Source organism: Pteronotus mesoamericanus, unplaced genomic scaffold (assembly GCF_021234165.1).
Source record: "Pteronotus mesoamericanus isolate MK-2021 breed Mesoamerican mustached bat unplaced genomic scaffold, CSHL_Meso_final contig_1, whole genome shotgun sequence".
NCBI lineage: Eukaryota > Metazoa > Chordata > Mammalia > Chiroptera > Mormoopidae > Pteronotus > Pteronotus mesoamericanus.
The window spans coordinates 1,660,122-1,687,177 of record NW_026554998.1 but is presented as its reverse complement, the minus strand read 5'-3'; the positions used below and the strand labels follow the sequence as shown (position 1 = coordinate 1,687,177).

The following is a 27,056-nucleotide window of genomic DNA, read 5'->3' as shown; positions in this document are numbered from 1 at the left end:
CGCCCGCCCCCCCCCCCCCCCCCCAGCCTCGGCCATGCCTGCAGACCAGCCCTCCGGGCAAGCTCCCATCTAGGAGCAGAGAAACCAGAACTGCGACTTTTCTGTCTGGGAAAACCCCCCCGGGACTGAACAGCCGGTGCCCTGGGTGTAATTGTGGTGAAAATGTTTCTTAAATGACCCAGATTTGCCTTTCATTTTTCCTAATGGCCCCTTCAAAGTACTCATGAAATCAATGCTGTCACAAAATGAAAATAAAGGATTCCAAGGCAATCGCTCCGTCTGCCCCATGCACGCCTGCATCAGAGACTGTGCCTCTTAATCATAATAGAGGGGGAAGAAGGCTCGAGATTTACACTCCGGTGTAAGTTTTTATTGAATAAAGCAACCGGGGCATCGGGATGGTTCAGGGATGCTGAGCAGGGAAACAGCTGGTGCTTGTGAGACCAGCTGCGGTCACTTAGCAGAAGGACAGGTGGGTGCTGAGCAGGCCCGGAGCGCGCGCGCGCGGAAGCCCTGAGGGAGGGATGTAAACAGGTAGACGGGCGGAGACGGGCTGCGTCACAACGTCCGGCCGGGCCTGTGCCCGGCCTCCGGTCCCCTGGTCCGGCCTGCAAACGCAGGCTGCGGGCCGCCTCAAATGCTCCTCGCGAGGGCACCCCAAGGCAGGTCTCGAGCCCTCCGGCCAGGCAGGAGGGAGAGGCTCCCAGGCAAAATGTCTGGGTGTAGGAAGCAAACTCGGACTTCACCGAATGGGGCGTCATCGGATGAAAAGCAGCCGGGAGCTGCAGGACCGGAGGGGCCGCTCGGGAGGCGCCTTCCTACCCACCCCTCCCCCCGCCACACGATCGGAAGTGCAAGATGCCCCCAACCCCAAACACACTTGGGGAGGGGCCCGCTGAGGCACTCGGACAGCTTCTCCCAGCTACGGGGTGGCCTCTCGGTCCTGTGTCCACCCACGGGGGCCCGTGCCCGTGTGGGGAAGACGCCCCTCCAGCATTTATTTCCAACCTGCCCTCTCCTTCCTTAACTTCTGGAATTAGACCCCATTTGCGGTCCTGCTCTGAGGCATGATCAGAGCATTCACAGTGGCCTTAAACCCACAGCCACTTTTCTGTTCGGGGATGCCTGGGGCTCAGAGGGCCCTTCTGTGGGCTCTGCTTTCCTGGGGGGCCCAGTGTTCCCGGAAGGTTCCAGGCTCTAGGTTCCATCCTGGAAAGGCAGACGGCAGAGGGGAAAGGGATGGGTGGGAGAGGCGGAGGGGGCGTCCCCAGCCGGTGCCATCCTTGCTGACAGGGACAAGTGGGGAACGTCCATAACGCTTCACATTTCTGGGCTATTTCTGGTGCCTCTGAGGCCACGACCTCAGGCCGGGTTCCCTCAAGCCAGGGCAGGATCCGCATTTCAGCAGAGAACGGCTCAAAACGCGGGGCCGGCTCACACACCAGCACGGACCCTTCCAACGGGGCGTGCAGCTGCTTCCAGGTGAGGGAGGCGGCTCAGCAGCAGACAGGGCCCGCGGCCTCCTGCAGGGCGCCGGGCGCGCTCGAGGGCCCGCCGGGGAGGCCCTGCCCACCAGCTGGTGCCTGGGACGCGCCCCTGGAGGCCCTGGTGGCGCTGGCCCGGATGGAGACGTGGTCCCAGCCCCCCTGGGAGGAGAGAGCCAAGTCACCGGGGCGGGGGGTGTCGGGGGGCCACCCTCCCAGACAGCGCTGCCCGGGTCGCCCACCCACGCAGGCCAGGTTCCAGCCCAGGGCGCCCGGACACTAAGGGGCCGCGCACCAGCCCCTGCCGCGCGCTCACCCCGATGCCGTAGTCCCAGCCCTGCCCCTTGGGCTGCAGGGGCCGCACGCCTGTGCGGCGACACACGGTCCCTCGGCTCAGGCTGTGGCTCCCCTGGACCTTGTTGGCGATGACCCAGACCTGGAATGCAGACCTGCTGAAGGCCCGGTCCGGACGGGGTGGCACCGTGGGGACGGCAGCAGGGAGGCCAGAGCAGGAACCCGAGCCCCCGAAGCCCCCGAGCCCAGAGCAAGCGTCTGCCCTCTGTCCCCGGGGACACCCAGACCTGGTCCAGGGGCCCCACAGACACTCGGCGCACGTTGTTGGACACGTGCTCCCAGCTGGAGCCCTGCGGGTAGCTGGGCGTCACCCCCTGGCGGTACCACAGGTTGCCTGCGGAGAGAAGGGCATGGCCTGCGGTGAGGCCCGGGCTGGGGACGCCCGGCGGGTCTGCAGAGCCGCTGGTCGGGCGCCCGCCGCCCACACGTGCTGGGGCTTCCCGGCCCCCAGCGGGAGCAGGGCCTGGGCAGGGGCGGGGGCGCTCTGCCTTCGCCCCCGTCAGTGCCGCCGGCGCCGCCGGACTGGGTGGGGCTGGCACCTTCATCTTCTTTCTACGCCTGAGAAACTGAGAACAAGGAATTCTTCACACAAACAGAGGACGGGTCTGGAAGCGGAGCCCTGGGTCCCCGTCCAGTGCCTGCCCTTTCCTCACCCTGCTCAGTGGGGACAACGGCCCAACAGGAAAGGGAGCTGCCGGAGGCAGCGCCATGCGGGCACCTCCAGCCCCAGGCTGTCTGCCGAGGGCCCCCCGGCCACGGGCCTGGGTGGCACCTCTGGAAGGTGCTCCCAGCGCAGGCCCCGCTGCACAGTGTGACCCAGGCCTTGGCACTGTGCCCTCTGCCCCAGACCCAGGCAGGGCTGACCACCTGTGGGGGTGGGTGTTCCCTCCCTGGGGACACGGGGGAGGGGCCTACTTGGAGGCTGACCTCAGGCTGGGTGGCCTCTCATGGCGGCTTATGAAGGTCTCAGGCCTGGGACCTGGGGGCCATCGGGTGCTCAGGGAACCCAAACCCCCCCTGGTGGCCCCGGGGGGCAGGCGCGACTTGCCGTTCTCGTCCACAGCGTACACGGACGTCTGGCCCACGGACGCCTGCTTTAACCTCTGCTTGGGAGGAGACGGGATGTGGTACCAGCAGTTGCCTGAAATGGGAGGTTGGACTTGGATGCGGCTGGGAAACCCCAAACAACGTGCGACCCCAGGCACTGGGGAGCGCAGCGCTTCAGCTCACAGGGTGGCCGGCTGCGCGTGCCCTGCCGCCCTCCGGCACCCTGGCCTCTCCCAAGGCCCAAAAGAAGCCGTGGCAGGTTCCAGGGTGTGGGGCTGGAGGGGCCGATCTCAGGATCGGGGGCACGAAGGAGCCGCCAGCTGGTGCTGGAGAGCCAGCCCTGCGGCCGCTGTGCGCACCCCATGCGGGGCACACGACGCACCAGCCACCACCGATTCGCCCGTCTGTCCCTGTGCCAGCCTCCCCGACGCCAGACACTGCCTAGACCTCCCGCCAAGAACAAGCTGGCCTGGCCTGCCCTCCGGGGAATGGCCGGAGTGGCCAGTGTAGAGTGAGCGGCGTGGGGCCACCCCAGCAGGCGCCCGACAGGCCTGTCCCCTGATGGGCAGGACATGCGAAGTGCCCGCCCCCCCCCCCGCTGCCCTGGCAGGAGGCTGAGGGCGACGGAGGGCAGCTATGCGGGGTGGGGCAGCGGCGCCCGCCAGGGCCCAGAGGGAGGCGGTGTGGCCTCTGGGGATCCCGGCTGGGCCCCCGGCACCTGGTCCACAGGCCGCTTTCAGTAAATGCTTCTCGAGCCGAACTGAAAATCAGGAGACCTGTCAACCAGCGTCCCCTGCAGGTGGAAGCACGTGCAGCCTCGCTCTGACCAGTCCCATTCCCACCACGGCTTGGTGGCCCCGGGTAGGGGGCCGCCCGCGGGGTTGCACTCACCAGCCGGCTGGGAAAGGGACACGGAGCCCCTGTAGAAGGCAGAGCCATCCCTCGCCACGGCCCACACCTGGTAGCAGCCCCCGATGGAGACTGAGGCGAAGGGCTGGTCGGTGCCCACGTGCAGCCAGGAGGAGCCCTGGAGACCGAGTGAGAAGGGACGCTGAGCGCTGCCTGGGCCCGGCCTCGGCCAGCCCAGCCCCGTGGCCCAGGAGCTGGCGGCTCCTCACACCCCCGTCCCCTCAGCTGCCCAGGGCCTGGCAGCCCGCGGGCAGGCCCAGGTTGGCCCGAGCCTAGCCCGATGCCACAGCGAGTCCTGCTTCTGGAAGAATCTGTCAAAAACTCGAGAGTAACCACAGGGTGAGCAGGCCCGGTGGTCCCCAGAGGCTGGGAGGAGGGCGCTCACCGTGGGGTTGAGCTCGGACACACCCAGGCGGCAGAGCACGTCCCCCTTGTCACTGATGGCCCAGAGAGCGATGCTGTGCCCGCTCCCGTCAGCGCCTGGGCTCTCGGGGATGATGGACACGTCCCGGAGGGCAATGGGGGCCACCTCCAGCCAGGGCCCGCTGGTCACCAGCTTGCATTTTCTGTAGCGGGGAGAGAGCACAGCCCTGGGCACCCCGAGGCTACACCGGCCTCGGCCCCCTGCCCTGGCGCACGGAGGCCGCGGGGGGGCTGCCGCCAGGGCGCCCCTCTGCCCAAGGCAGCCTCGGTGGACGCTGGGGAGGCCAGGACGCCCCCCGCCCCGGCCCCTGGGTGAGCACCCCTTCCTGGTGGCGGCTCCGCCCCCCACTGCCGCCCCCAGCCAGGCCTCCCGTCCAGCCGGTCCTGCGACAAGCGGAGGCTGACAGGACATTTCTCGTATTTGTTCTTGAAAGAAAACTCTTCAGCGACCAGAGAGGCCAGGTGCCTGCGGCACTTCCTGGGCTGACATTTACTTTGATTCCTTTTCCCCTCCCCTCTGCCTCCCCTTCCTTCCACTGGGACTGAGGTCAGAGGCCAGGAGGTCTGGCCTGGGAGGAACGAGTAGGAGGGGCCAGGCCACACCCCCCAGTTACCTTGTGCTCAGTCTTTACCTGGCCCAGCACCTTCTCCGGACAAAATCCCTCATGGTTTTGTACCCATGATATGAGCTGCAAGAGGAAGAAGTTGAACTCGAGACCTCTTTTTGGAAGTTTCTGGAAAGTGACACCGCACGCGCGCATTCTTTCTCCACTGTTCCAGGGCACGGGGCCCCTGCGAGCCACGCAGAGGGCGTGGAGGGCAGCAGAGTCACAGGACAGGACGCTCATCCGCCGGCCGCCTCTAGGCACCCGTCTCCTCCCTGGGTCCGTTCCGCAGGCTGCCGGCCGCGCCTCCTCTCGCCGCCCCCCTGCCTCCGGGGCGGGCACCGCCTGCCTCCCTGTGTGCTGTGCGCATCACCCAGGGCCTGGCCCAGAGCTCCCCAAGGCCCCGCAGCCCGGGGCACCGGGTCTCCAGCTGGCCCTCCCACAGCCTTGGCCCGGCAGAGAAGGGACAAGGCCAGGTGTGGGAGGAGCTGCGGCATCCTCCCTGAGCCCGTCCACGCGGCCAGGCGCACCGGCCGGGCTCACGGGGCCCCCCTGCACCCCCCTGCCGCGGGCCCCAGACCCTGTGGGCGGCAGACGTGGGCACGCAAGGCCCGCCCCTCAGCCAAGCCAGGGTGCTGAGGGGGCGGGGCAGGGGCTCTGCCTGGCAGGGCGGTGAGGCCACTGCTGGGGAGGAGGGGGCCGGCCGGGCCTGCCACTCAGGGCAGCCCCGTGGGAGCAGAGAGAGGGATGCTTACGCAGGGAAGTCGCTGGCGTATTGCCACCCCTCGGGGTCCGTGCCCCCGGGAACGCTGAAGTCCACGAACCAGTCGGAAACCTGGAGAAGGGGCAGTCAGTGCAGGCAGGCCCCCCACCCCCAGCCCCGCCGCCCCGCCGCCCGGAGCTCACCCAGGTCCACTGGACGGAGGGTGGCTTCGTGCCGGCCTTGGTGCACTCCTGCAGGCCCGTGGCGTCGCTCCACATGTACCGGTCGGTGGGCAGACCCCTGTGGCAGGACCGGGCCGGCTGTGCAACTCGAGGGAGGCAAGAACGGCCTGTCCTGCTCAGGCACTGGCCAGTGACAGACAGACGCACCGGGGCCACCGCGTCTCTGAAGGGGGAACTGGCCCAGGGCTGGGACCACAGCCAGGGCGACCCTACCTCACGGGGCCCGGGGGTGGGGGGCCAGGACCACAATCCACGAAGGGTCGCAGCCACTGAGGGCTGGAAGCCCCCCTTGCTTTCTATCTACACCTACGTATCTATGTGTCAATTTAGTGACATGCACACGTGTCTCATTGTTATACACTTATGTTTTGTGCATTTCATGTATGTTATATCTCCCAGTGTGTTTTTAAAATCTGCATTACACTTAATGATTCAAGAGAAAAGCGCTGTAAGCTGTTATGAGCCAATGAGATCCACGTCGGGGGCTGGGCACCGGCCCTCGCGCTACGGCTACGTCGCGACGCTGGACGTGGCCGCTGAGACTGTGCCCAGGGCTGGCAGCCCCTCAAAGCCTCCGCAGCAGCTGGCGCGGCGCGCCCACAGCAAACCCACCTGCTGGTGTAGCCCGTGACGGGGTTCCAGCGCTGGTTCTCGTAGATGCGCACGCACTTCACGTCCGACTGTGTGTAGATGTTACCGGTGCTGCTGGCCAGGCCTAGGGGGCAGAAGGCTGCCAGGGCCCAGGTCGCACGTGCCTGCCCGCTGAGGGGAACTCAGGCGTCCGTCTGGGCGGGAGGTCAGGCTGGAGAGGGTCGGCCCAGAGGCGTCCACAGGCCTGCTGGCCTTACCTCGCAGGGGCTGGCCAGGCTGGGGTTTCTCTGCTGTTTCTGGGTTTGCACAACCTCGACGCGCTAAGCCTCCCGTCCGCGCCCCCTCCGGCCCTCCCTCCCGCTCTGCGTCTCACACTGTTCTGCCTGCGCCTCTCCCTGCCTCTCCCTGCCTCTCCATCCCACTTACCTGGCACCGGGCAGGCGTGAGGCCCAGCTAGCTCTCTCCTTATTAACACTCAGTAACCTCCACGAGCCCCAATTTCCCCATTTGGAAAATGGGGACAAAGCTGCTTCCCGCCTGGCAAATGTGGAAGCTGTTCAGTCTGTGCAGATGAGCGATCCCGTGGTCTCAGTGGGCCACAGGGTTCTACAGCTCGGCCACCCCTGAAGCGGGGCGTGCGGCACGGAACGTCCGGTTTCAGTGTTTGGTTCTGCCTCCATTTCACCGTAGCGGCAAAAGGACCCCGCTTCCCAGAACTGGGGGAGCCCCCAGGGCCCAGCCCACCTCATGAGGAGCTGGAGTTTGGGCCTGGCGATCAGGACACCCAGGTCCCGGGCTGCCCCCCTGCACCCTGGAGCCTCGACTGTGAAATGAGAGCGTGGATGTGGTGGAGGCCGTGGTCGCTGCCCTTCTAGAAGCCTCAAGGCCAGGAAGGCACGTGGGAGGCGCGGCCTGGTCTCTGAGCTCTCGCGCCTCCTGGGCTGGCCCCAGGGCCATCCTCCTGAGGCTGGCAGTGGTGAAGGTCACCTGTCAGCCAGCTGCCAACTGAGAGTCAACACTGAGACGGTGGCTCTTGTGTGGGGCAGGGAAGCCAGAGGGACGAGAGGGAGCGGCCGGGAAGGCTGTGGCAGGGCAGGGAGCTGGTCCTGCCAGACTCGGGGCTCGGCCGCCCTTACCTTGGAAGCAGCCTCCGCCATAGCCGCCCGTGTACACCCAGGCTGTGCCGTCGTAGCCGATGCCCCACACCACGCCCCGGCTGCTGGCCTCCACCACCCGCAGGTGGCCTCCCATCTGCCGCCAGAACCTGGGAGGAAGGGAGAGAGGGCGGGAGAGGGAGGGCCTTCCAGCCTTCTCCCTCCGGAGCCCTGGGGGCCTGGGACGGGAGCGGGGTCACGCATCTGCGGGATGAGCGGCAGCGCGAGCCAGTGGCCACCTGCACGGCGGTGAGGCCCCCGGGGCGGGCCGAGGGCAGGGTGCAGCCGCCACCCGGGTCAACCTCCTGCGCCTGACGCCCTGGCACAGTTGCCAGAGGTGGTCGGGCGTTTTCAGCCGGGCGCAGGCACACAGGCCCCCGAGAGCGGGCGAGCAAGGGGCAGACGGACACAGCCTCTGTCGCCGCCTGGGAGGGGCCTTCTGGTGTCACGTCTGTCTCCCTGGTCCTCGCGGGCTCTGGGTGGCCTTCTGGGGCAGAATTGGGAGTGCCGTGGTCCCCGCAGGGCCCCCCGCTGCTTCCCCACCAAGATGCTGGGTGCCCTAGGCCTGGGCCCCCTGCCCCCAGGGGGCAGCTGCCTGCCATCCCCACATTTTAAATGCGACCCACAAAGCCCCCCGCTCCCCGCACCGACACACAGCAGCTGTTTGGCAGGGCGACCTGCCCGGGGCCCAGCCAGGGGCCTGGTCCGCCCTGGGGCCTCGGGGGCGGGGCCCGTGCGGTCGGCTGGGGCCCTTCCTCCTGCGCCGGCAGCTGGGCTGCTCGGCCGGAGTGGCCAGGCCCTGCCCCACCCGGGGGCACAGCCGACTCACATCTGGTCGCAGGGCAGCTGGTGCTCAGGGGCCTCCAGGTCCGGGCTGGGATCACTCACGAAGATGTCCCCTTTGCAGGTGACAGACCAGATGGCCTGCGGGGAGGGGCGGCCGTGGACCCTCCGGCTCTCACAGCAGGACAGGTTGAGCAGGGCCAGCTGGCGTGGGCAGACGGCTGGTCACCACTGGGAAGGGGACGGGCAGCAGGCCGAGGCTGGGGTGTCCCGAGTCTGCCGCCTCTTGGCCCCGGGCCTGTGGGGACCCCCTCCCACTCACCCAGTCATTCATGTCCTGCTCGGTGGCGGCAGCCAGATGCACCGGCCACCTCTGCCGGGTCCTCTCAGGGGTGTACAGGGCGAAGGAGTGCTTGGCCTCATTGAGCACGGGGACCAGCGCTGTCACCTCATTGAGGAACACGTGCAGGTACTGTGCACAGAGGGCGGGCGGCAAGGCTGTCACCGGGGCGGACGGGGATGGCCAGGGTCGCCGCCAATTCCACAGAGCTGAGCCCTGGGGCCCGGGGCCGCCAGCTTTCGTGCCGGGCACTGGCAGCGCCGCAGGGAAGCCTTGCTCGCGAGCGAAGGCCTGGCCCCGTCGCGGGTGACAGCGAGGGCGCTTGAGGACCAGACCGACTGCGTCCAGCCCCGGCCCTGGAGGGGTGAGCGGCTCCGTCTCTGAGCCTGACTTCCCATGGAACACGAGAGCCCATCAGCGGCTCAGACCCGGGAGGTGGCTCTGTGGGGCCGCCACACACCTGCCCGCCACCGGCGGGGACTCTGTCTCCAGGCGCCAGCGCTTCGTAGGTGCCAGACTCGGTCCTGGGCTGAGCGCCCCGGGGCCCGTGTCCCGGGCCCGCTCCCGCACCCCCGCCCCTGGCCCAGGCCCCCGCACCCATCCCGCCCCACGCCTCCCCCGCACCTTCTTCTCCTCGTGGACCACGTAGTAGACGAAGAGGATGCTGTCCCGAGCCCCGTCCTGGCCCGTGAACTGCTCCAGGGCCACGCGGACGTCCACCCACTTGTGGGGCTTCCAGTCGCACCACCACTGCAGGGCGCCCGTCCTCACCCACAGCGACTGCGGCGCAGGCCCGCGGGCCGCGGCACAGTCACGCGCGGGCCCCGGGCCCCCGGCCACCCTGGCCTCGGTCCCTTCACTGCCTCCGGGGGTCTCCTGCCTGGTGCTCCCAGCGCCCCCACTTCACCCTCATGACAAGTGACGCTCTCAGACACCCAATAGGGGCCAGAGTGCAAGCAAGTGCCACGTACACAGAACAGCCTGTGGGATCCACATCACGACCCCTTCTTCTGAGTGGGGAGACGGAGGCTCAGGGAGGCTCTGTGCCCGGCCCGACATGACGCAGTGAGTCAGCGGCAGAGCTGGGGCCTGCTCCGGCCTGCCTGTCTCGGAGGCCCCCGCGTGGCCGCCGCCGAGAGGCGTCTGCGCCGGCAGCCGAGACGCAGCCAGGTCCTCTGAACGAACCCAGCCATGTGCTTCGTGCGCTTCCCAGCCTGACTGAGCCTCTGGGGGCTGGGATCGGCCTGAGGGGGCCTGAGACAACCTGCGCTCAGGTCTCCATCACACACCGCACCACCTTGGCGGGGGCGGGGGGATCCCTCCGGCAGGAGAGGCCTGTGCAGTTCCCACCGCCCACACCGCCCACCGAGGTTGCTCTGGTCTCTGGTCCCAGGTCCTACACTGTGCCTGGAACACAGGGGGGCCTGACCAGAGTCCTAATTTAGGGTGGATGGATAAAGGACTTTTTTTTCATTCTGGAATCTAAAAGGACCCAGAAGGAACGGCTTCCCATCTAGGATGGATGGACAGAGGGATGCATGCATGTCTGTCTCTTTCTCCTGCCTCACCTTGGGGCTGGTACACAGTAGGCACTCAATAAATGCCTGAGGGGAAAAAAATGCATCCAGCAATCACCCACCTGCTCCACGGCCTGTTCATAGTGTCGGAAGTTCTCCAGCTCCCGTTTGGTCCTTTCCGTGAGTTGCTGAAAGATCTGCTTCCGCCAGGCAGCGGTCTGGGCCGGCGTGACGGACAGGGACAGCGTCTGCATGGAGGAGGACAGGCCTGCGGGCCAGCAGGAGCCTCAGGGCTGGGCGTCGGGCCCTCCCAGCGCTGGTGGCAGGCCAGGGTTTCGGTTTTGGTTTTGAATTAGCCCTTTCTGGCTAGAAAGCCGTGACCTCTATAAAATGCCCACGGGCCCTCCCCACATCGCTCACCCTGGGGGTCTCCCCGTTCAGCCTGAAAGGGCCCACGCTGCTCGGACGGGCAGAGGGGCGGGCGCCGCTCTCAGAGGCTGGACAGGCTGCCGGAGCACCGGGCGGCGGGCTGCTGCCCCGCCCGCAGGGGCACCCTCTGTGGCACCGGGCCTGCCGCCCCCTTACCGGGCTGAGCAGTGAACCACTTGAGCACAGCATGGGCTTCCACGGCGCAGCCCCCTCCGGACACCCAGGCCCACAGCGGGTGGTCGTCAGCGCCGTAGGGCTCCTCCAGGCCCAGCGGGAGCAGCCCCAGAGAGGAGACGCTGGCGGTCTCAGGACAGCTGGCAGCAGAGTGGCTGGGCGCTTTCTTGGGCTCCTTCAGGTCAATATTGGTCCAGGGCAGCTCAGCGGGGGTGGAGTCCGGGCCCGGGCAAGGCTCGGGCCCGGGGGTCCGATCGGCCAGGCGGGCGCCCTCCAAGGCACACGCCGTGGTCTTGCCAGCGCCTGTGCCCGAGGCTGAGCGGCCCTGGGGGCTCCGGGGACCATCGAGAGACTCTGCAGGGACAGGCTGGTCAGGGCCTGGTCTCTCGGCTTCCGCGGAGGCATCCACTTCGCTGGGAGCACAGGAATCGCCACTGCCCCTCACCTCGTCGCCAAAGAAGCAGCCAGCGCTGGGGACAAAGGGAGCAGAGCTGTGAATCCCTGGGGGGAAGAACACGTGCTGCCCGGAGGCCTGGCCCATTGGCTCCACCCCCCCCCCCAAGCTGTGTGACCCCGCGGGGAGCTGGGCGATTCGAGCCTCACCCACACCAGTCAAATCAGCCTACCTGGACGTGGAGGCCATTTTTAAAAATTGTGACAAAATACAGCTGATGGAGGGTTTACCATTTGAAACCATACAATGCAGTGGCTTTCAGTATATTCATGATGTTGTGCGGCCACCGCCACCTAGTTCCAGAACCTTCTCATCACCCCAGTGGAAACACTACCATTGAGTCACCCTCCATCGTCCTCTTGCTCAACTTCCTGGCAGCCACTATTTTGCTTTCTGTCTCTGTGGATTTGCCTATTCTGGACACTTCATATAAATGGCATCATATAATACACGACCTTTCGTGACTGGCTTCTTTCACCCGGTATGATGGCTTACAGTCACACCATTTTTATTTGTCCGTTCATCTGCCGGAGGACAGCTGGGTTGTTTCCACCTTTTGGCAACTGTGAACAATGCTTCCATACACATTCCTGTGCGCAGTTTTGTTTGAGCACCTGTTTTCCATTCTTTCAGGTATCTCTCCAGGAGTGCAACTGCTCGGTCACGTGGCGACTCTGCCTTTAACTCCTTGGAGAACTGCCAGACTATTTTCCAAAGCTTACGTCCCTGCCGGCAGTGTGCAGAGTTCCGGTGCCTTGTCCACGCCTTTCCTGTCTTTTCGATGATGGCTGTTCCGGTGGGTGTGCAGCGGCATCTCATTTTGTCCTGATTTGCATTTCCCTAATGACTAACGACACTGAGCGTCTTGTCCTGTGCTCGCTGGCCATTCACCCATCTGCTTTGGAGAAATGTCTATTCTAGTCCGTTGCCCTTTAAAAGTTGGGTTGTCTGTCTTTTTCTTGTTAAGTAGTCAGGGTTCTTTATGTGTATCCTAGATACTAGGCCCTTGTCAAATATATGATTTGCAAATACTTCCTCCTACTGGACTGTCTTTTCACTTTCTTGATGGTGTCCTTGGACGCAGAAAGCTTTTCATTTTGATGAAGTCCAGTCTGTCTTTCCTTCTGTTTCTTGGGCTCTTGGCATTGTATTGAAGAAGCCATTGACGATTCCATGGTCATGCAGGTTTTTCGCGTTAGTGGTTTCAGAAGCTTCTCAGCTGACCCCAACGTGCCACTCAGCTGCGGAGACCGAAGCCTCCGGTCGAGGGGAGCAAACCCTGCCTGGCTGGCCTCCCAGCCCTCCGGGCTGCTGGTGCAACGGTGTGCTGACCGTCAGGCCTGGCGGGGAAAGGCGTGTGGACCAGGGTCTGGGAGGCCCAGGCCGCAGACAGGGAAGGGGCGGGCTGCGGAGCCCTGTGCCGAGGTTGCTCGTGCCACACGACCGGGCAGGTGAGCACTGTGGGCACTGCCCTGTGGAGCGGAGGTGACTCCGGCTGACGCTAAATCACCTGCCTGCACCCTAACGGCTGACGGACAGAGTTGGGGCTCTCAATGTGCGGTCCCCAAGGCTCACGGCAGCAGCAGCACACCTGGGACTTTGCAAAAAATGCAAAATCTTGGCCCACCCAGCTCTACGGGGACCGACGCCCCGGGGACGAGGCCTGGCCACACGGAGGGAACAAGGCGCCAGAGGATGCCCGTGTGCGCCCGTCTGCGGTCCCAGCTCCAGAGGAGAGAGACTGCTCGTCCTCTTCCCTGAGCACCCACCTTGCAAAGGAGCCTTTTCTCTCCAGACCTTGAGACTTCAGAACCTGCTCAGGGACAATCCCTGGCTCCCAGCCTCACTCACCTGTCACCTCCTACCTCCCCTCCTTGGGCTGAGCCGGGACACCGGGCGCAGGAAGGGGGGAGGCCCCCGAGGCCGAGACTTTTTCCTGCCTGAGACCAAGCCCAGTGCCCCGCTGACGGGGTGGGTGGCAGGCTCCGCCAGACGCTGCGCACCGAGGCCACGGACAGCCCCTCCCGCCGACTCCTCCACGCCCCGCCACCCCCGGGGTCACCTGAGGAGACTCGAGGAGCTGCCCGAGTGTGACCGGTCACACTCTCGGCTGGCGACAATGGCCTTCCACGTCTTTCCACTGAGCTCGCTCGGGGTGACGCCCTGACGGAAGTACACAGCCCGGTCCTCACAGCCAATGCCCCAGACCTGGGACAGAGAGAGCGGCTGAGAGGGGAGCCAGCAGACCTGGGGTTCCCCACCCTCCCGGGGAGTCAGCGGAGGACGGGGTTGGGGAGAGCTCCCCAAGGCTGGAGGACGCGGCTGTACACGTAACAGGGTGTGTGCGTGCGTGGCCGCGGGGTGGGTGCAGAAGCCAAATTCAGGAAGCCGAGCCCAGAGGGCTTTGGGCAGCAAGCTCAGGAGGAGGCCCAGGGCTTTGAGGCAACAGGGGCCAGAGGAGGTGGCGGCGCTGGTGGGCGCTCTGCCGGGACACGACGCCCCCCCCTACCCCCCGCTGCGTCCCCATCTTGTCTGTGGGGGGATGGAAGCTGTTCCCCAGGGAACCCGGAAAGTGGTCCTGGTCTTTTTTAAGATGCAAAATAACCTCCTTGATTCCGAGCTCATTTTCCAGGGAAAGGTGGCCAGGAGGCCTCCGCCCTCCGCCTGCGGGCACTGAGGAAGGAGAGCCTGCGGGCGGCTGAAGGGCGAGGGCGAGGGCGAGGGGTCCAGGGAGCGACCCACTTTGGGCCCAGCCTTCAGAATCACCGAACCTCCTGTTTATGAGGGGGCGGCGACGCTGCACGAACTGCGCTGGTGATGTTTAAGGGACGCTGCGTCCAGACAGCTGGGGAGACCAGTTTCATCCTTCCCTGGGCGATCTGATTCCCCCCCATTTCGCAACAAAGCTCTTCCAGTCTCTGGGATGCACGTCCCTCCCCCAGACCTCCGCTCCCTGCCGCTGCTCTGGGGACTCTTGGGGGGAGTGACCCAAGAACGGGGCGGGGGCGGGGGGGACTCTGGGACCCAGGCGGAACCAGCCCTCTGGGTGCTCTGAAAGCCTGAGAGAGTGGAGGCACAGGGCCTCCCGCCCGCCCGCGGCGGCACTAGGGGGGGACAGCGGGGAGCCCCCGTCCCTGCAGGAGGCTCGGCTCGGAGCCACACGCACACCTGGTCGTTCAGCCCCACGTTCACCATCATCATTTCTCCAACCATCTCGATCCAGCTGGTGCCACAAGGGTTGTGAGAGTTGACGCCTCTGCGGAACCACACCTGGGAAAGTCAGGAGCGAGCGTCTCCCTGCAGTGTGCCACTGCCACGGGCGTTTTAGTTTTTGTTTTTATTTTTAATTAAAGCGCAAGAAGAACAAATGAGTAATGTGACCCTTTGGTTCGCGCCACAGATGAGCGCAACACATCTTTCAGGAAGGAAACATTCACGCATGAGCCTCTTTCCCTGCCGCCCCTCCCTCTGGACTGAGGGTTACCTGCCCCCAGTCACACTTGTCCTGATGGCTTCCTGCCCATTCTCTGGCTGAGGGCATTGTCCCGCCAGGAAACAAGGCTGCCTGAATCTTTCTAGAACCTTCTTCCCACTGGCTCAGACACCCGCGGCAGCTGTTGGAAGCAGGCGGCAGCAGCAGGTGTCGGCTCTTTCAGTGCTGGGACGAGTGGGGGGACGGGGGGACAAGGCACGCACACAGGGGATTCTGCAGGCGCCGAGCACCTCAGGCATCGATGCAGACAGTGCACAGTGCTTGGCTGACTTGTTCAAAGGACAAAAACCTACACCACCCTCAACATGAAACAGAGCCCTGGGACCCAGCTCCCAGGGACCCCGTCTTACTTTGCGGTCCTTGGTGACGGCCCAGACCACGCCCACTCCCACGGAGACGTGCATGATCCCGTTCTCAGACGTTGGAGGCTCCACTGCACACCAGGAACTTCCTACCCAGTCCCGGAAGGAAGGATGGGGTCCCCGTCAGCCAGTGTGCTGCGGAGAAGCTGGGCGTAACCCTCTCCTAGAACGGGGTGCACGGCTCCCACCTTTGGGGTTGTTCCTGTTGATTCCTTCCCGAACCAAGGCCTGCCCCTCCCAGAGCGTGACCCACAGGAGGTCGTGGGGCCCACAGCTGATCTGGACCACCTCTCCCGGGGTGTCCACAAGGGACCACGATGAGCCTTCGGGGTTGGGGTGGCTGACGTCCTCTCTGTACCACACCTGAGAGGCGAGAGAAACCCGCGGGAAGGGCCCAGTGGGGTCAGGGCGGGGCTCCGTGGGGGCGCCAGCTACCCAGGCTTGGTTGCATCTGCATCAGCCCATGCACAGGCCAAGCATGCGTGTTGGGTTACGAGGGACTGTCCCCACCTCCCTCACTCTGCCCCGACTGCCTTTAAGACTCTTGTGCCCCATGAGACGATCCCACACCGCTGCTAAAACACGCGACACCTGGATTTCTGCCTTCCTGAGCGACAGACCTGCTCCCTTCACCTGCCGTGGAACCCTCTACTCAGCCACGGGCCGGTGGGCACCCCGGCCCCAGCCTGGGCATCCCGCGCCCCCTAGTGGCTGTGTGCTCTTGGAACACCCGTCTCTTGCCAAGCCAATCCCCTTCCTGCAAATGTCCGACCGCTTCTTTTTCTCTTTGACCTAAAGACAGTGAGCACAGTCAAACACTTGAGACTGAGAAACCCATTTATGTTGTCTGCCCTGTCTGGTCCACTTCATCTGGAAGGGGCTGCACACTGCTATGTGGTGCGGGCGGGCTGGGGACCCCCTCCCAGGAGCTGTCTCCGCACTGAGGACCATGGCCTCCCAGCCCTGCCACATCAGAACCAGGCCTGGACGGCCTCTCTCTGCCACCTGCTGGCCTGGGCGCCCACCTGTGTCCCCGGCTCCCCCTGAGAAAAGCCTGAGAAAAGCCTGCCGTGACTGTTCCAGTCAGACAGTCAGAGTACGTGACTAAGCGCTGGATCCCTGCGTTCAGGACCATCTGTGTCGCTGCCGCCGTGAGGGGCTGGCTCTACTCCTTTGTTTCGTTTACAAACTCCCTGAGAGAAGGACCCCCACTCCTCTCCAAACCCCCACTTATCCACCCTCCCACCCGCCCACCCACCTATCCACCTCCCATTCCCCTCCCCCACCCCGCCATCCATCCACCTGCCCACCCACCAGCAGTACTTCTAGGGGCTGCTGTGGAGAAAGTGCCACAAGGGGGTTGGCAGGGGAATCTGAATCTGTCTGAGGAGACAATATCGACAGCATCTGAGCCCAGGGTGGGCCCCGGTCGGAGCTTTGGGGGCTGAGAGGGGGGATAGGCAAGGACGAGGTGCAGGCTGGGAGGAGCAGGACCCCGTGGGTCCACAGGACAGCAGTATTCACAGAAAGGGCGACTTGGGGACCCTGGTAACATTCTCCTGCTCAGGCTAACCCCAGCTGTGGGGACAGGAGGCAAGAAGGCCTCAGGGGCGGCCCTCCCCCTCCCTCCCCCTCCGGGAGGACCGTGGGAGGCCAGCCTCTCCCCTGCCCTGCTCCTGACCGAGGCCACCCCCCCCTCAGCCACCTCCCGTCCAAGGCACAGAGGGGCACGGCCTTACCTTTCCCTGAAGAGACACAGCCCACACGGAGAGGTGGCCCACGGGCTCATCTGTGATCTCCCACCCCCCCACCGAGAGGTCATTGAAGGGGTCGGGCAGTTGTTGGGGGTCATCCTTCGAGGGGATCTGAAACATGCAAGGCAGTGGCACTCAGCGGCTGTGCGCACTTGGCCCCATAGATGGCGCTGCCCCCTCCTCTGCAGCCCTCAGCGCGCTGCCCTCCACTCTGAGCTCGGTGCCCCAGCGCCTGACCCCACAGAGCAGGCGCATCGCAACAGAGGTCCCCACCCCTCGGCCCCCTCGGCCCCCTCGGCCCTGTTCTCCCTCTGTCAGCCACCAGGCCCCAGCTGCTGTCCCCAGGTGGCCCCTGCTGCTCCTGCAGGAAGGCAGATGCGCACACAGGGTCTGAGCTCTGCGCTTCGCGGTGGCCGGACTGCTGTGACCCCGTCCCGGACCCAGAAGAGGGCCGGTCTCAGGGCCTGGCCCAGCAGGGGAGGCCCTCCCGCTGGCTGTTGCTCTGTCCTCCGGGCTGCTCCCCGCCTGGGAGGCAGGTAGGCTAGGCCGGCACCCCACCTCACAGCGCGAACCCCCCGGGGAGGCCTGGAGAGGGCCCAAGGCCTTCCTCTCACGTCCCTGAGCTGGAAGGTCTGTCTGGGTCGTGAAAACAACACACGAGCCCGGGTGGCTCACTCGGGGCGGGGGAAGAAGGGCACACACTGAGCCTCGCCCTGGGACAGGGCGCCCGGAGACCAGGGGCAGGACAAGTTCAGCGCTGTCCTGGGCCAGCCCCGCCTGCCTCCCCCGGGCCCACACTCTGCTGAGGGGCACGCGGAGCCACAGGGCCCCTGGGGGACAAGTCCAAGGCCGGGTCCCGGCCTGGCGGCCGCGGCGACAGCCGCTGCGCACAGGTGGGAGGGCAGAAGGGGGTCCGCGCAGTCCGCGCCGCAGGGAGACTGCTGCGGCCCCTGCCCCACCCCCGGGCCGCCCGGGCTCCGACCTTGGCCCAGGTGTCCCGGGACTTGTATCTCCTGTACCGGATCCACCTCCGCCTCCGCACGCACGAGTTCCACTTCTTGTCTCTTGTGTAGGTGGCAGGGAAGTCGATGGCATATGTCCACCCCTGAAATACAAGATGGTGCCCGGCAAGGCTCTGGGGAAGGACGTACTAGAGCTGGGGAAGGCAGGGGGCAGGCGGAAGGGGGAACAGCACCGACTCCCCCTGATCCCTTGCAGAATGTGGAGAGCACGCAGGGCACAGGCCAGGGTTGGCGCCACGGGGTGGGGGTCCCCCGCCCCCCGCCCCGGGCAGCACTGAGGGGTGGGCGGGGCCTAAAGCATTCCCTCCCCATTGCGGAGCCACGGCAGGAACCGAGTTCACCTACCCCTTTCTCGGTGGGTTCCCCTCCAAAGTTCTCATCCACGTACCAGTCGGACTCCCATTCCCAGTGCGGCGAGGGCAGTGCCACCCCCTCCAGCAGCCGATGCTGGAGCCCACTCACGTCGCTCCACGGCCAGCGGTCGCTCGGCAGGAGCTTCTCACAGAAGCCGCCCACCGGGTTCCAGCGCTGAGGGCAGGAGGCAGGCACGGGCGTTAGGCTGGTAGCTGGCCCGGGAAGGCCAGGCCCCTGCCGGCAGGGCCCTCCGGCTCGCCTCCACAGTGGAAAGGGAGCGGAGGGCCTGCCTGGCGCTCGGGGATCCGCCAGCACCCCATCACGGCCCCGAAGGGCGGAGCGCCCGCCACAGGTCACTGCGCCCGAGGGGCAAGCAGCAGAGGGCGTGGCACACCCTGGGCTCCTGGAAACCGCCAGGAGCCCACCCTGTGTGAACCGGGCCAGCCTGCCTTGGTGAGGACACAACGGGGGCTCTGGCCCCAAAGACCCTGCACGCTACACAGCTCAGATCTCCAGACCGTGGGAAGGGGCCAGGAGCCCGGGGTGTGCAGGCTTTATTTCCCAGCCGGCCGAGCAGCTCAGCAACCCGCACACTCGGGCCCCACCTGATTCTCATAGGCCTCCTCCTGGCGGCGGATGGGGACGTCGCTGGCGCACACGTACACGTAGACCTGGTTGTCGCAGGCGATGCCCCAGCAGCACTGCGTGGCGGCGCTGACCCGCTTGAACTCCAGCTGCGTGTCCTTGCAGAGCTCCCAGTACTGCCCGGCCGTGGAGAGCGTGTACACCCTCCCGAAGAGATCCACGGCCCACAGCGCCGAGCTGGGCATGGCCGCCGCTGCAGGACAAGCGGGGATGGCAGGCAAGGGTCAGCGTCGTGCCCCAGCCAGCTCCAGGCTCCCAGTCCCCGGGGACACCCAGGCCAGGCAGGGCCCAAGAACCCCTAGCCAGGACTGTCTCAGGCCACAGGTGGCAAAATGCAGTCCAGGTGGCAGATGAGGGGTCACCCCACAAATCAGAGGCAGAGCCCAGCTGCCAGACAAGGGCGCTTTTTCTTTCTTTGCCTTCCTATCTCTCTAACTGTGGGGATTTCTTTCAAGCACGTAAAAAAGATCAGAGAGAAAAATGTGACTCTCAAGTCCCTCCTTCTGCAAAGTTATGAATATTATTATTCAGTCAAATTGCCTTCAGATCTTTCATGTCAAAAGGATAAATGAAAGGCCATAGATTTAGCTGAATCCGAAACACACGCGAGGCCTGCTGCCCCACAGTGGGAGGGTCCCCTCCCTCACGCTGGCCCCTTCGGGGCCTTCCTGTATGGATTTGGTGGGGGCGACCTCACGGGCCCGGCACCCTAATCAGGGCCTTGTGTGGTCCTGCACGAGCCCTGCGGCTGCGTGGTGGGGTGAGAGGGTCCTCTCTTCACCCTCCCTGTGTGACCACCTCCCTCTCTCCTCCATCCCTCTCTTTCTGCTCATCTCCATCCCTGTTCCTTTTCCTCTTCTCTTCTTTCTGCTGGGCACGGCGGTGGGCGAGGCAGCGCCGTACTTGGCCATTGGCGCGCCCCCCAGGGGTGACTGCCCTGCTGATCCTGGGGCGGAGCTCCTGGAGCCCTGGCTTCTGGTAGGGATGAGCCTCCCACCATGGCAGGGCTGTGTGCCGAGACCCACAACAGCCCAGCAGAGCACTGGGCTGGGAAGGCAGGGGTATGGCAGTGAGAAGCTCTCCCGAATCCGAGACGGAAGCCTGCCTCAGGGCCAGGATGGAGGCAAGAGCCTAGAGATGAGGACACAGCCAGGCCAGGCTGGTTTGGAAACCGGAGCTGGCAGGAGACAGGAGTCTGGGCGCCTTGAGCCGGGCCAGGCCGCTTCTCACCATGCCAGAGGCAAGGGGGCGCCATGGAAGGCTGGCAACTGGAATGTCAACATGAGACAGACATGTCTGAAAACGGGAGCATCTGTCATGGGCTCATAGGCTCTTGGGGAACAAAGCGTCTTACAAATACCGAGAAGCAAGAGAAGTGAGATTTGGAAAGTAAGTGACAGGAGAATAAGGAACCGGAAGAAGGGAAGCAGAGAGCCGAAGCCAGGTTTGGGGAACATCAGGACAGGAAATAGAGGGAGCTGACGGGGGAGCCTGACCCTCCGAGTGGGGCACACGTGCCCCAGGGCAGCCGCCCCAGAACCTCCATCTGTCCACCCAGGGCACTGGCGCCCAGTTACACACATGGGAAGCTGGAACACCAGCCTTCTGGAGCCTTCTGAAAACGGGTACCTGCATCCAGGTGCTTGAGCTGGGACTCCTGGAAGAGCTGTGGTCACCCCTAGACACCCCTTCGCCCCTCCCTGGTCAGGCCTGAGGGTCCAGATCCCTGTGGCGTCTACTCTGTGACGGAGAGCCCCCCGGACCCAGGCTGCTGGAATTCAGGTCCTGGCCACACCTCTTCCCAGCACCACCAAGTCAACTAGCCTCTCAGTGCCTCATTTTCTTGATCTGTAAAAGGCAAAAAGGAATCACGACCTTCTTACGTAGTTGTGAGAATTAAATGAGATAATATGGGTATAGAGTTTGTCATCAATAGTGCTCAGTACCCATTAAGAACTCAGTGAATGTTACTGATGTCATTTCATTACTTGGCCTTCGCTACCACACATTGCTGCTTCTATCTCTTAAAATCAAAACAAAACAAAACAAAAAATCAAGTCCCTTTCTGGTCAGCCTGAGTCTTCAGCCTCTTCATTTCCTCAGCACCTAACAGTGCTTTGCACATAGTGGGTCTTCAACCAAAATTATGGATAATAACCACCACCTACAACCACCACCCTGCCAACAGCCTGAGCTAAGATGGAAATACTGCTCCAGGAAAGCCAAATAGTTGATTATTAATTACTTAAGTTTCGCAGTCAGGCCATAAATAGGTGGGCAGGTATGTGGTAAAGCAAAAATACTAAAAAGTCAATAGTAGAACCTAGGTGGTGGGCATGTGTGTGTTTACTGTATAATTCTTCCATCTTGGCTGTATGCTTGAAAACCTCATCATAAATTCTTGGGCAAAAAAAGCAAGTTTTTTTGGGAGGGGAAGGGGGAAAATGTCTTTTCCTATGGTGTTATTTTAATATAAATCCAGTCTTCAAAGAGATCTCTTGGCTGTTCCCTGTACACGTCACCAGTGAAGTTGGGCTCCTTCTGCAGGTTGAGCTCAATGAATGGTGACTTTGCCTTGCATTTGATACGCTTTGCCTCAGAGAAATGACTAAGCAGTAATTTCCACACAGACATAATTGAACCTTCGGGACACCTAATGGAAGGCTCTGCTGCAGAGAAGGGCGGGGTGAGGGCTGCGCGTGCAAAGTCCCTCCAGAGCGGCGCCCGCGCGCCAGCCCCTTCCCAGCTAAAGACGGCCGGGGGCGGACAGCTTCTCAGGGCAGCTGCCCCTCCTTTCCCCCTCTGCCAGGCCGCCGCCCTGTGCGAGGTGATCGGGTAACCTGTCAGGGACACTGGGTCACTGGGTCGGCGGACTCGTGAAAGGAGAGTTGGAGCATTAACCCGTGATTAATCCCCTTCTAGTCTGTCTTTGTTTTGTGGGGGTAAAGGGATGGAGGGAACATATTTCAAGAAAGCAACTTCGGATTCACCAAGAGCTTTGGCACAAGAGGACCTCACCACCCTCAGCGCCATCTGCCCCTCTGCTCGGGTTTGTTAACAGACAGGTCTCCTCCGAGATGACAGGGGGCGACCGGAGGTGGGGGCGAAGGGAGGTGGGGGCGGGGGAGAGGGATCATCATTCCACGGAAGCTCCGGCGTCTGTCTGCCTGGGGTTCCTTCCTGAAAGGCTGCCTCCGGGTTCGCTCCTCTGTCACACCCGGTCAGTCCCACCCCTTGTGCAAACAGAGTCCTCACTACTACGGTCGCTTACTGCCCGCCAGTGGCGGGGCTGCTGGAAGGCGACACAGGGTCCAGAGAGGCGGGAGAGCACAGCAGGACGTGCACGGTAGCAGAGCCCTTCCCGCGGAGCGGGGTCCGCCCGGCGCCGGGGGCAGGAGGGCCCTGAGCCTGCAGCTCTGAAGATAAACCCGCGCCCCAATACCTGGTGGCATTCCGGTCGCGGGCACTTGGGCGACAGGTGGGCCTCCTGCTCGGCCACCAGTAGCACAGTCGGAGCGCCGGGCCCTGACCATCTGCCCGCGCTAATCCCACGACAGGCAGGTTTACTCCCACCACTGCCCAGAGGAGGAACGCGCGGGCTCCACCCAGCGCGATCCTCCGAGCCCTCCAGGGTCCAGTGACCCTCGTCACGCGTCACCCCCGTGCACAGGCTGGCGTGGGGGTGTCATCCGGCCGCTCTGCGCCGTGCTCTTTCCCCAACCCGGTGCAGGAAAGAGCGCGGCGCGTTCCCTTCCTGCCTCCTTCCCGGCTGCGGTCGGGGCCATCGCGGCCGCCGGGGCAGGAAGCGCCGCTGTCCCCCGCTGTCCCCCTCTGTCCCCCGCCGTCCGGGGACGGGGGCGCCGCCCCGGCACGCTGGCCGCTGCTGCACTCACCTGGGCCGGCGCCCGGAGGGCAGGGTCGCTCGGATCGCTCCCCAGCGGTGCGGCGGGTGGCCGCGTAGGAGGCGGCAGCCGGACCCGCGCCCATTGGCCCGCCTCGTCGTGACGCAAAGCCGGCCGCGCGCCATTGGCTGAGGCGCGTCACGGGCCGGCCTCGGGGTCGCGGAGGGGTCGCGCTGAGGTCTGGACCGCGGAGTCCGGTGGCGCTGGTCCCTGCGCGCTCACAGGAGCGGAGCGTTCCGGCGGATCGTCCACCGCTCGCACGTCCCGGCCCGCCTCCCCCTCAGGTCCCGGCCCGCCTCCCCCTGGGGACCTGGCCCGCCTTCCCCTCGGGTCCCGCTCACCGGAGCCGGCAGGCAAGGAGACGGGCGGTGGGGAGCCTGGGCAGAGTCTGGCGTCTGTGGGTTTCCATCTAACTGTCCCGAAACGCGCGGCCCGAGCGCTCGGACCTGGGAAGCAGCGCTGCCGAGGAGTCCCGCGTGTGTTCCTGGTGTCCTGTTATCTAAGGCGGCAGTGCCGGCAGAGCGGTCCTCCCTTCCCGTCCGCTAGGACAGCCATGCTGGTGTCCCCAGTAGCAAGCAGCGCGACCTGCCCTTCCACCCGCCGGGCTCCTGGGCGTCTGGTGGGGAGGTAACTCGTCTTTGCCTGCCGACCGCTGAGGTCGTCTTCCCTGAGTTCCGGGGGCCATCTGTGTTTCCTCTTTCTCACCAAGTGCCTCTTCGTGTCGTCGGCCCCCTTTTCCCTTCAGCCGAGACGCTTGCCTTTGTCTCACCGGCGGGCAGCCCACTTCTCTGTGGTCTGGATCCCCGCCCGGGGCGGCTGTGTGTCTGCTCCCGCCCGGCTCCCTCTCCATCCTCCGAATGACACGGGTTCTGAGGAAGAGAGGTTCCTGATTTTAAAGTAATCGAATTGTATCTTTTCTTTTAAGGTTGGTGCTTTTGCATCCTTTGTGTGCGTGTGTGTAGAAATCCTTAGCTCAAGGTCTTAAGGATATTAAGGATGATTCTCTTCTAGAAGTTTGTTTTGTCGTTCACATTTAGATCTGTAATTAGAGTGACCCTATTGTCTTGGTTTAGGCCTCTTGTCCTACGGTCTCTCCCAGCTAGTATCTTTTAATCTCAAAAGTGTCTGTACCACTTCCTTAGCGTTCCTTCCAGGGGAGAAGTGAATGGCACCCTCTGGCTAGTCGTTAACGCGGGCCACTGTCGATGTCTGGCTTTTGGAGAGGTGCGGTGGCATCCGGCCTCGGTGCCCTGCCTCCTGCCGGAGCCCGGTGAGCGGGGCAGGGTGGAGACCGGGGGCAGACGCACTTGCGGCAGCAGCCAGCGGGGCCCCGTTCCTGGGCTGGAAGAGCTGCGGGGTTTGGGACGGGGAACGCCCCCCTGCAGTAGGTTAACAATAAACCTCATGTGTGCGCAGTTGGTTCGTTTGACATGGTGTATTTCTGGAGTCAAAAATATATAGTATGTTCCTTTCACATACAGCTAGAACATGGATTCTATTTGGTCATGAACGCACTGTTTTTAAGTTTACTGTCAGTAGCAGCTCTTCACGCTGTCAACCAGTAGCCGACACGTGGTGTCGGGCAGCTCAATGCACAAAGCAGGTGGAGGGTGGGTCCTGCAGGAGGGGCGTCTGGCTCACTAGATCGATATGGAGACCCATACACCTGCTGGTACGGGAATATTAGGCCTTAAATGGAAGGTATGACTGCAAGTTTTATTTTGCTTCCTGCAGCATAGTTTATGTTCAACCAGTTAACCTGGGTGTTGTGTTGTTGTTTTTTAATCTACCTCTCACCCTTTTACTTTACTATTGGCATCAGTTTACCCTCCGTCACCCCTAGTAACTATCTTTATAGAGACAACGCAAATAAACCCTGAGCTACGGTCTTCCCTACCCTCTAACTCTCTCTCTCCCCGCACTGAACCTTCTCCACTCCAGGTGAAAAGGTCTCTTGGCCGATTTGAATCCCCAACCGTGCTGGCGTAGAGTCTAACACATAGCAAGCACTCCGTACATGTCTGCTGAGGGAGCATTTGCCTCTGTCATGTTTACATGACTTTGCGTAACCCGGGGGCGGTCCGACAGCTGGGTTTCCCCAGTACGAGTGACTATCGTTGACTTCCAGGCTTGGCCCATTGTTTGTCTGGGTTTTAGGTTTTAGGGATTTTTACAGGGTTTTTTTTTCCCCCTCTTAGAAACAAAAACATCACTTCTTCGCTTCAAGGCACTGTTGCTGGCATTTAGGTACGTGAATCTGGATGTGCACATGAATTCTGAGTTGCGCTCTTCTACAGTTTCTGCAAATTTTCCTCTGTCAAAGACGGGAGGAGAGAGGGAAACATCACCTTTTTAGCTGCTTCATCTACCACCTTAAGTATCACAAGGGAAAACAAGTGTTAAGGTGAATTTAATTAGCAGAATATAAGGAAGGAGCTGTGTCCAGCGTGGGCCTCGCTGGGGTCCCCACACGCCTGGCCCTGCGATGAGCGGGCGGCCACGGCCGAGGGGCAGGGAGCGCCGGGCCCACCGCTGGGCGTCGGCTCAGTGGCTTTGCAGCAGGGAGGGCGCCGGTAAGCAGCACCGAAGCGAAGGCACCCTGAACCACTTACGATGACAGCTTTACTCTCAGCGAACAATAGTTTCTGTAGAAAAGGTTAAAGACAAACAGTGGTTACCAAAGACACATGCCATTAGAAAGAGCTTAGGGGCACCTAACCCCCTCCATGTAACGGGTGGGCAGCTTCCTGGAAGCGGTGTTAGGCTGAGGGGTGCTCACATCGCTGGTCGGGGAGGAGGAAGCGGGGGCAGGGTGACACGTGTGCTGCCGGCCCTGCCCGTCTCCACCCTTGCGGCTCGAGCTCTTCCCTCGGTGCGTGACTTAGCCGTTACTTGGGGAACTGAGGGAGGCACATTTATTCCAATAATAAAGGCTGAGCACCTATTATGTGTGAGGCAATCATGAAGCCCTGGAAATTCCAATACGAGGAAGAGAGTCACTCCCTCAGAGATCTCACGGTGTGGTCAGGAGAAAACAGTTACAATAGAGCGTGTGAGGGGCTCGAGTGGAGACCTTTCGAGAGTGGGAGCACAGACGTGGGGCTGCAAGGAAGCGAATCGAATCCTGCCAACAACCTGAATGGGGCTGACAGCGGATTTCTTCCCCACTCACACTTCCAGGCGAGAATACCATCTGGCGGACCCCTTGGTTCCAGCTTTGTGAGACCCTGCGTGGAAGACCCGTTCGGTAAGCCGTGCCAGCTCGTGACTCGCAGAAACTGAGATAATAAATATGCATTGTTTCAAGCTGCTAAATCTGTGGTAATTTGTTATATAGCTTAGAAAACTAATATAATAGGAGATTAGGAACATATGGGTGTGTTGTTTTTCCTGATTATGAAGCGGTGCTGTGCACATGTTTCTGTTCGTGTAAGTAAAAACAGGTAAATGCGTGGGACCAATGAACAAAACCAGTGGCCCCAGAACACACAGGAACTGCCAGCGCTGGCGGTGGCTCTTGAGAACCGGAGGTGCTCACCCCAGTGCTCACACACAAAAGCCAGGTAATGAGTAGGTCCTGCCGTGTGCTCCCAGGTCACACAGTACCCAGGTGGGCACAAGAGAAGATGTGACCGTGAAGATGTCATCCTTCCTTTCTTGGCGATAGATTTCTAGATGGCCTTGCTAATTTTAGTACAATGCTCGGAAGGCAAACGTAGATTTTTAATAATGCTAACAGATCAAATCACTATTCCACGATAGCAAGACAAGGTTAGTCAATCATAAAAACCCAATATGTAATACTACCAAGCAAGACTTTTAAAATGCATCATTTTAGTGGAGACACATGGCTGCAGAGATCTAAAACCTATGCGGAGGGTTTGACCTAAAGCAACTTTAATCTGATGGTTTTGGGAAGAGCAGTGTAGACCCCGCCCTAGACAAGAATCAGTCTTGTCTGTGACCAAATGCCTTAACTCAGCTGGTTAGGGATGGTATTCTTTTTCTTTGCGGCCTTCAACCCTGGAAAAATATCAAAGTAATCCAAAAAGGTATTTTTTTAAAAGTAAAGGAAATAATGAACATATCAATTAAATCCATGATGTTGATACGTAGCGTAAGAAATTGGTTTTGTTATCTTTACATTAGTATAAGGTTTCTTTGTGATCTAAGGTGTTTGCAGTATTCGAAAGAATCATACGTGCCACATTTATTGTATTACTACATATTATACTGTTTAAGAGAGTTTAATATATTTGTAATTGTTTAGATGTACAGAAACCGCCCCCCTCCCCACCAAAGATCTGTAAAATTT

At 62.5% G+C, this 27,056-nt stretch overlaps 1 protein-coding gene across 2 annotated transcripts; it reads right to left on the bottom strand.

Annotated features, from left to right (window-relative positions):
- Nucleotides 1-1,496: 1,496 nt before the first annotated feature.
- Nucleotides 1,497-22,826, bottom strand: TECPR1 (tectonin beta-propeller repeat containing 1). Of its 2 annotated transcripts, none has more exons than XM_054568653.1 (25): nt 22,733-22,826; nt 18,800-19,032; nt 18,186-18,368; nt 17,801-17,923; nt 16,804-16,929; nt 15,253-15,427; nt 15,053-15,153; nt 14,378-14,479; nt 13,272-13,417; nt 10,738-11,225; nt 10,275-10,420; nt 9,260-9,415; nt 8,618-8,767; nt 8,342-8,499; nt 7,495-7,622; nt 6,380-6,482; nt 5,729-5,825; nt 5,578-5,657; nt 4,850-4,906; nt 4,180-4,360; nt 3,777-3,912; nt 2,887-2,979; nt 2,066-2,172; nt 1,801-1,920; nt 1,497-1,646 (listed from the first exon to the last, which is right to left on the bottom strand). In XM_054568653.1, exons 1-25 carry the CDS (start codon nt 22,824-22,826, stop codon nt 1,497-1,499), a joined length of 3,633 nt encoding a protein of 1,210 aa, XP_054424628.1. The 2 variants fall into 2 exon arrangements, with proteins under 2 accessions (XP_054424628.1, XP_054424686.1); XM_054568711.1 differs by lacking the exon at nt 22,733-22,826 and adding an exon at nt 22,282-22,407.
- Nucleotides 22,827-27,056: the final 4,230 nt, after the last annotated feature.

Excerpts from the sequence above, each read along its gene's own strand:
- TECPR1 (XM_054568653.1), bottom strand. The coding sequence starts at position 22,826 with ATGGGCGCGGGTCCGGCTGCCGCCTCCTACGCGGCCACCCGCCGCACC. Across the intron at positions 7,623-8,341 it reads CAGCTGCCCTGCGACCAGAT|GTTCTGGCGGCAGATGGGAG; the intron begins GTGAGTCGGCTG and ends CCTTCCTCCCAG. Across the intron at positions 5,826-6,379 it reads GTCACGGGCTACACCAGCAG|GGGTCTGCCCACCGACCGGT; the intron begins GTGGGTTTGCTG and ends GTCCTGCCACAG.